The 7,756-nt window shown below is 55.0% G+C and overlaps 1 protein-coding gene and 1 non-coding gene across 2 annotated transcripts; one reads left to right on the top strand and one right to left on the bottom strand.

The window, feature by feature from the left end:
* Positions 1-2,798: 2,798 nt before the first annotated feature.
* TRNAQ-UUG (transfer RNA glutamine (anticodon UUG)) lies at positions 2,799-2,870 on the top strand. Its single transcript has one exon. It is a non-coding gene; the product is annotated as a tRNA-Gln (tRNA).
* A 656-nt stretch (positions 2,871-3,526) lies between these two features.
* GNGT2 (G protein subunit gamma transducin 2) lies at positions 3,527-7,510 on the bottom strand. Its single transcript, XM_074849766.1, has 3 exons — positions 7,078-7,510; positions 5,937-6,026; positions 3,527-5,567 (listed from the first exon to the last, which is right to left on the bottom strand). The coding sequence occupies exons 2-3, from the start codon at positions 6,018-6,020 to the stop codon at positions 5,442-5,444; spliced, it is 210 nt and encodes a 69-aa protein (XP_074705867.1). The 5' UTR covers positions 6,021-6,026; positions 7,078-7,510; the 3' UTR covers positions 3,527-5,441.
* Positions 7,511-7,756: the final 246 nt, after the last annotated feature.

Raw genomic sequence — 7,756 nt, 5'->3', positions numbered from 1 at the left:
ATCCCTGCTGCTTTACTGTACGTTACAGAATTCTTTAGTTTTTTGTTGAATACCTCTCTGAGCGGCGGCGGGGCGCGGCAGCGGGGGGGGATGCTCTGCCAGACCCCGGCAGCAGCTCGTCCCCGCCGGCACGGCAGAGCGGTGGGTTATGAACTGTGGATAGTATTTGGGTGCTGCGGATCAGCCCGAGCTAACAGCGAAAGGGATTTTTTGCTTAAAAAAAAAAAAAAATTAAAAAAAAAAAATTAATAATTTAAGCCCCAGGAGTTGGGATGTACGACAGAACTGAAGCCATTTTTTTTTTTTTTTTTTTTATGGACCAGTTTGGGAAATGGTCTCTGCAAAGCAACGCTTAATCCAGCAGGAAGGAGTTCGCCGATATTTTGGGGTGGGAAGGGCTGATCCGGAGCACGAGCCCAGCAGAACTGCCCGCGGCAGGGACGAGAGGCAGGGGATGGCGCTGGGCTCGCCGGGCTCTCCCATCGCTGTTGGCAGATCATCCCAGGAAATTGATGGGATTGACCGGAATCAGGGCAGAAAGTAATCCTTAAAATGGCCATAATTGGTGTGAGTGTTTGTTACCCAGCAGTTAATTGCGTCGGTTCGTTCGAAGCGCGTCTGGATTAATCTCGGGATCAAATTCCTTGACTTCAGGAGGAAATCTGGCCCTAAACTGCGACTCCCCCCGCGTCACTGCCGCCTCCGTCGGTTCCTGCGGCCGAACCGAAACCCGGCAAATTTTAGGGTGGCTCCAGAGGAGGCGAAACCCCCCGTGAAGCCCAAGATTTCCTGAGAGCCCCAAGCGGCCGGTGCCCGTGGAGTCCCTCAGCTTCACCGCACGTCAAACCCGGGGGCACGACCTTATATATAACCAATTCATTTTTGTTTATCTACCTCTTAGCGACAATAGATTAAAAACTAGGTAGTGGCAACTCCACATGCTGTAGTTTAGGGGAAAAAAAAAAAAAAATTACTCTTCTTTTTTCCAAAGAAAAATGTTCTTTAAAAATAGAATTTATGGGCTTTCTTTTCACTTTAAAGTGGTCATTAGTTGTAAAAGCTCCAGACCTCAGCAGTCCGAAATGTTTGGTTGTGACTGATTTCTTTTTTTTTTTTTTTTTTGAATGCTCAATCTTCCATGACTTTTTTTTTTTTTTTTCCTTTTGAACCTGGATATTTACTTCTTTCATCAGCAGTACACCTCCATCCTCCTCGCTTCCCCAGCCCGGTGGGGCTGAACCCTGGTTTTTGCTGGTGGAATTGCAGTCGATGGTTGTTGGGTTTGTTTTTTTTTTTTCCAGCAGCTTTTTGGGGCAGGACTGCAGCAGCGGGTTGATGGCAGCATGAGGGGGGTGATTGAGCTGAATTTGGGGTGCTGTGTCACTCTGCACCCTGCCTCCGGGAGCACCCAGCACCTCCTCATCCACTGGATGGGTGCACCCGAGGGTGCTGCTTCTCCCGGCAGCTGCCCCAATACAATTTCAGGCTATTCAGAAAAAAAATTGTACTTTCCAGTAATGATATTGTTTTTCCTCTTTTCAGCTGATTTGTTTCTTTTTGCCCTTTCCCCCTCCCTCTCTTCCTTGCCTCTTCTAATCCATGTTCTTCCCTTGTCCCCTCGCGTGAGGCAGTTTGTTGGCTTGGATGTGGAGTTGGGATTACGGATGGACGTGGGCTCCATTTCTCTTCCAGCCTTTTTTTTTTTTTTTTTTTTTTGCCACAAACCGCTTTACTCCACTGTTTCATTTTTAAAAATAATAATAATAAAAAACAACAAACAAGCAAAAAAAACCCTATACTGGTTTTGTGTGTTTTTATGGAGTTGGGGGGGAGGAAGAAATATAGAAATAAAGGGGGGGAATAGAGAAATAAAGGAGGGAATAGAGGAAAAAATAGAGAAAGAAGGGGGAATTGAGTTAAAATAGAGAAAGGGGGGGAAATTAGGAAAAATAGAGTAAGGAAGGGGGAAATAGAGGGGTAAAGGGAGAAAGAAGGGGGAAATAGAGGGATGAAGGGAGAAAGGAAGGGGGAAATAGAGGGATGAAGGGAGAAAGGAAGGGGGAAATAGAGGGATGAAGGGAGAAAGAAGGGGGAAATAGAGGGATGAAGGGAGAAAGGAAGGGGGGAAATGAGGAAAAAAGAAAGAAAGGGGGGAAATGGTTGTTGAGAGTTGGGGATGAGGAGGGGAGGTGGCCGCAGTGAAGCTCGGGGCTATCCCAGGGGATGCTACGGCCTGTCGTCGGTGCCGGTAGCACCCAAATGGGGCCGGTATCGTGATTTAAAGGGGTTTGTAGGAATAATTAATAGAATTTTCGTGTCCGGGGGTGCTGGGAGAGGGGGGATGGACTCTCCGCAGTGCTTCGCCCTCCCCCCCCCCCCGCCTCCGGGATGCAGCTGTGCAGCACCGCTGCTGCTCCCCAACCGCGCTGCAGCCTCCGGACCCTCCCGGGTGGCTCAAGGGCACCGACAGGTCGCTCTCGGTGCCCTTGAGCCACCCGGGAGGGTCCGGAGGCTGCCCACGGTGTGGTGGTGGTGGGGGAACACGGGACGGTCCCCCCCGAACCCACCCCACGGCCGGGCGCGGAGCGGAGCGGGGCCAATCCCGGCGTGCGCGGACGCGCCGCACCGGCGGTACCGGAGAGGTGGGAAGCAGAACCCCCGTCCCCACGGAGATGGGGGAGGGGGGGGACACACCGGACCAGACCGGGAGACGGGGGGGGGGGGGGGGGGGGGGGGCGCGGTTTCACCCGTGAGTGAAGAAATAGACCGAGAGCGCGGCGCGGAGTTGTACACGTAGCGGTCCCATGGTGTAATGGTTAGCACTCTGGACTTTGAATCCAGCGATCCGAGTTCAAATCTCGGTGGGACCTCGTGTTCTTTTTGCCCTTCGCCGCCGCTCCGGTAACGCGGCGGGTGGCAGCCGCGTAACCGGGACGAACCGGGGAGGGGTAGCGGGAGGGAAACGGGGTAGCACCGGGTGCGCCCTCCCGGCCCCCGCCGGGCTCCATTTTGTGCGGGGGCGCCGGCTCTTCACTACGCATGCGCGGGAGAGGCGGGGCAGAGACCGGCGGGGCCCCCCCGCCCTCACAGCTGCCGGCGCTGATTGGGCGCGCGGGTTGACACTCTCGCCTACGCGCGCTGCTATTGGCTGGAAGCGCGCTCCGCCCCGCCTCCCAACGCGTTATAGTGTAGCGACGACTCCTCGTCTCGGGTTCGCGGACCGGCGTGGGCGCTGGCGGATCCGGACCCAAAGACCCGGCCTTGGTTTAAGCCGCCGTTGGGCCAGGAGCGTCCTAAATCCCTTCGGCAGTGGCTTAGCCGGCTCTGACGCGGGTTTCCAGCCGTTTAACGTCGATTAACGGGTCAATCCCTGCTGAGCACCAGGAACCCGACAGCATCTGGGTTATCACCCTGGTTTAGGCAGACCAGGCTCTGGTGCTCTGCTTTGGCCTAAGAGCTGCGCCCAGGCTGAGCCAGCAGCCCCACAGCCCTGCCCCTCGCAGCCACAAGAAAGACAGAGGCAATGGTCGAGCTGGTGGGTTTATTTAGCGTCTGCAGGAAAGAAGGAAACCACCACCACCTTTATTTTTGTCCTTTTTTTTTAAGCTAGGGAGGTATGCAGAGTGGTACTGGCTGCAGGGGAGTGATGGAGACCCCCTGCCTGAGGAAAAGCCATGTGTCAGTCCTCTGCCAGGGAACCCCCACCTTGGGGTGTCTCTGGAGCTGAAGTGCTGAGGGGGCCCCCCCAGCCCCATGGACACCGGGCTGAGCTGGGCCAGCCCATCGATGAGACCAGCAGGCAGGGAAACGCTGCTCCAAGTGGGGTCAAAAGCAATTTCCTTGCGAGCACCGTGTTTAAACTAGTCCCAGGCCCAGGAGCCCCAGCAGCAGCCACCAGTGTCGCAGTAACCCCACACCTGCAGCGAGTACCTGCTGCACCATCGTCTCTTCCCAAACACTGGATGGAAGAGGTTTGTTTCTACCTTGAGTTTGTGGCCATCGTCTTCTCTGTGTGTAAATCTGCCGTGGGACGTGTGTAACCTCTGTGCTGATCCCCAGGGGAGTGTTTCACCATGGGCCCGAGGGCTGCTGCCGTGTCAGAGGTGGGCTAGCATAAAGCAGAAGCGGGATGGGGACAGCCTGCGGCAGGGACGGGACCTGAGGGGCTCTGAGAAAGAAAAAGAGCTGCTGCTTCTGTTTGATATTGATTGGGGAAGTTTGGGGAGTTTTCCCAAAGAATATGTAGCTGTGATGGATTTAGAAGAAAAAAAAAAAAAAGAACAAAAGAATCCCAACACCTCAAAAAACAAACCCCACAAATCTTCCCCAAAGTATCACCCTACTGAACTCGGCAGCTGGCTGTGCCCCAGCTGATGTGCTTTTTTTCTACCAAGCAGAGGATGAAATTTGTCCTAGAAAAGAGCTGCCTTTGGGAGCAGGATGATTAGGGCCTGGCCTTGCTAGTTTAGGGCTTGGTGAGTCCTGTCTTGCTCCAAGGAGCTGCTGCCCCCCCAAACTGCCTGCTCCAAGTCATCCCCATCACTGACGGGACGTGGTGGGATGCGACGTCGCAGCCCCTCTGCCCATACGGGGCCCGGTGGCAGCAGCAGAGGGGAGCTGGTGGTGAAGCAGAGACGGTGCTCGGAGCCACCACGGTCACGGGCAGGACCTGACAGCCCTGGGCTTGCTTTCCCACAGCTGCCAGGGGGTTTCCAGGGGAGGAGGAAGCGAGACTGAGAGGCGGGGTGAGGGTTTGAACAAGCTGCCTGGGGCCTCGCTCCTTCCCGTGCCCTACCCTGCGTTGGGTGAAGCCCACCCAGCCCTGCTCCGGCCGTCCCCTGGCTCTGGGTGCCAGCTGCACGGTGGGTGCAAGCAGTGGGCAGTGGTGGTCAACAGAGTAGGAGTAAAGAGAATAAAGCTTCAGAGCCCTGGAAGTCCCAAAACAACGCGGTGAGTATTGCTTTCCTGTGCCAGATGGGGAAACTGAGGCATCAAGAGGGACCGACTTGAGCAAAGTGCTGCTGGGAGGCTTTTCTGCAGCAAGCGGGGGCTTGGCTCGGGGCTGGGCTGCTTGGAGAAGTGTGAGACCAGACAGTTCTGTGGTTTCATTAAACCCCAGTTTGCTGCTGGCTGCTAAAAATGCAGAAGTTTTGCTTGCAGGAAATCAAACGTAGATCAGCTGTGAGAGCCCAAAAGCACACTCTGCACTGGCTGCTGAACCTCATCTCCGGTGGCAGGGGGGTAATTTTTTTTTTTTCCTCTTGTTTTCTTTCTTTTTTTTTTTTTTTTTTTTTTTTGTCCTTTTGTCATAGTTTAGATGTGCTACGCCTTGGTTCTGGACTCCCCAGTGCTGAAGTCAGACTACAGGGAAAGCAGGTTTTTGACAGTCTCGGCTTCCACACGGGAACATCCCCGTGCCCGGCAGTGACACAGCGGGGGGGTCAACTTATTGTACAGCCACCCTTCTCCTTAAAGGGGTTCTTGTCCTCGGGGACTCCTTTCAGCAGTGGGTCCTCGCCTGCCATGGACTCGATGTACTCCTTGATCTCTTTGCCGGTCTTGGAGACCTGCCGAGGAAGGAGACGCTCCGTGTTGGTTATGGGATGGAATCCTCACTGCAGAGCTGCCTTCCCGCTCGTCAGCTCCCTACAAACCCATTTGAACAGCCGGGAGAGGGGAACCGTGGCCACGAACACCCCACCCAGCAGCCCCAGGGTGCTACAGGCACCTCGCTGGGTGAGGGGCTGCAGCCCCTGGGCTCTGGGACATGAGGCTGAGCCTGAGGGGGATGTTTGCCTTGAGGGGAGAGGTTCGAGTGCACGTGCTTCTGCCTGTATTTGAGGTTTAATTTCAGGGGTTGCGGTTCTTTGCAGCATGATCAGGTCTAAAGGTTACCCCAGGGAACAGCCCTTTTGTGTTTTGGGTGGAAGACTCACCATTTGCCTCTCGTTCTTCACCTCCTTCTTCAGCTGATCCAGCTCCATCTTCAGCAGCTCCTTCTCTGTCATGTCCTGAGCCATTTTGCCCTGTAACCACAGGGAAACAGCTCGTTATTAGTGTAGAGCTGGGCTTCTAAGACACATTAGGACTGTTGCTTTGGCCCTGACAGTGTTGCAAACAGCACTAATGTCTCAGCTACCCCCACCGTGAGAGATGGGCTGATGCTAAAAAAAAACCCCGAGGCAGGAGGCACCTTCCAGGCACCTTTCAAAAACCCTTCTTGTAACATCTGCTGTAACCAGATTTTCGTTTGCTTGTTCTCAGCAGGCACATCGAGCGACAGATGCAGTTTGGGGGCAGTGGAGGAGGAGCCAGCCTGGTTTTTAAAGGGGTCTTGGCTACCACAGAGGCTGTTTCCCCAAGACACGAGTGGCCAGTTGAGTGGGGCTGGCTGAGCCCAGAGAAAAGCTGCTGCCTTGGAGCTGTCGGAGCCTCAGGGGAGAACCTGGATGCCCAGGTCTGCAAACTAGACCTTCCTGATCAGCATCCTGTGCCTGGGCAAGATGCAGGTTTTCTAAGGAACTAAGTATCTTTTCTTCTTTTTTTTCTTCTCTCCCCTCCTTGTGCTTTCCCCCCCCAGGTAAGTGGTAACATGGATTATGGCCCCGTCACTGCGGTGACCTTGCCTATTTGCACGCAGAGGCATTGCTTGCTGTGACTGAAAGTTTTTGAGGCCGTGCGGGTTGGAAAAGTCCAGCTCTTTTTTCATGAAAGCCCATCCAAGGGTTAGGTGAGATTCCCACACAGCTGGCCTGTGCTGCTGAGATCTGTTCCGATGTTAAAACTTGGGTTTAAAAGCCTGGACACAACCTTTTAAATAAAAAAAAGTCAATGTGATTAAGCCAAAACATGCCTTGGCCCTGCTTTGGAAGGTGTCAAGCTTGCGTGTCCCAGATGCTGCTGGTTTTCTGCAGTGGTGTGTGTGCCTGGTGCCGCTCTCTCCCCGTTGACACCCCAGGAGATGCTCGTGGCAGAGCGTCAGGAGCCAAAAGCTGTGGCACAGCCATGGAGTGGAGGGTCCCAAACCGGGTGGACCCCACGATGCCATTTGTACCTGGAGGGAGCAAAGCCACTTACCTCGGGGGACGAGGAGCTGCCCCTCTCAGTGGTGGGGACGTTCAGAGATGCAGCTGAGAGGAGATGCTGTCAACTGAGCCTTTGCTCTCTTGCTCCAGGCTTGAAGACTTCGTCAGCTCTCCGGGAGGGTGGTGGGGAGCAGATGTCTTTGGGCCTTAAGCTGATGATAGACTCAGGAGAATAAGCTGGTCAGGTGTTGGGCATTAGCCTTAAATAAGGATAATCAGGGCTGGGGCTGTGGGGAGGGGGTGGATGTGGGAGGAATGATGGGGTGGAGAAATGCTTTATGGGGTGGGGGGACTGGGGCACCCGGGAAGCTCTTGAGTCCCTGCTATGGGTCTCTGAGCCTGTGGGGTGTCTGGGTCCTGTCCTGACTGGGATGGACTGGCCCTGTGGGAATTGCAGCAGCTTTCACCGAGTTTAGGAGGGGATGGAGAGGAGGGGAGCGGGGGCAAGGGCAATTCTGGGGGCTGGTGCAGCCTCCTCGGGGGCCGGGAGCAGCTCGGGCGGCTCTTGGTCCTTCAGGGTGTGAGGAGCTGGGTTGGTGCTGGAGGAAATTCATCATTTCCCTCGTCCTTGTGCTGGTGGGGCCACGGGCTCAGGAAGGGCCAAGCCCTAACGTGGGTTTTGCTCCTGTCTGGCCGGTGTAAAGTTGCTGGGGCTGAGGACAGAGTCCAGG

Source organism: Strix aluco, chromosome 24, assembly GCF_031877795.1.
Source record: "Strix aluco isolate bStrAlu1 chromosome 24, bStrAlu1.hap1, whole genome shotgun sequence".
Classification (NCBI taxonomy): domain Eukaryota; kingdom Metazoa; phylum Chordata; class Aves; order Strigiformes; family Strigidae; genus Strix; species Strix aluco.
The sequence above is the reverse complement of the archived record's forward strand: the minus strand, read 5'-3'. Positions and strand labels throughout refer to the sequence as shown.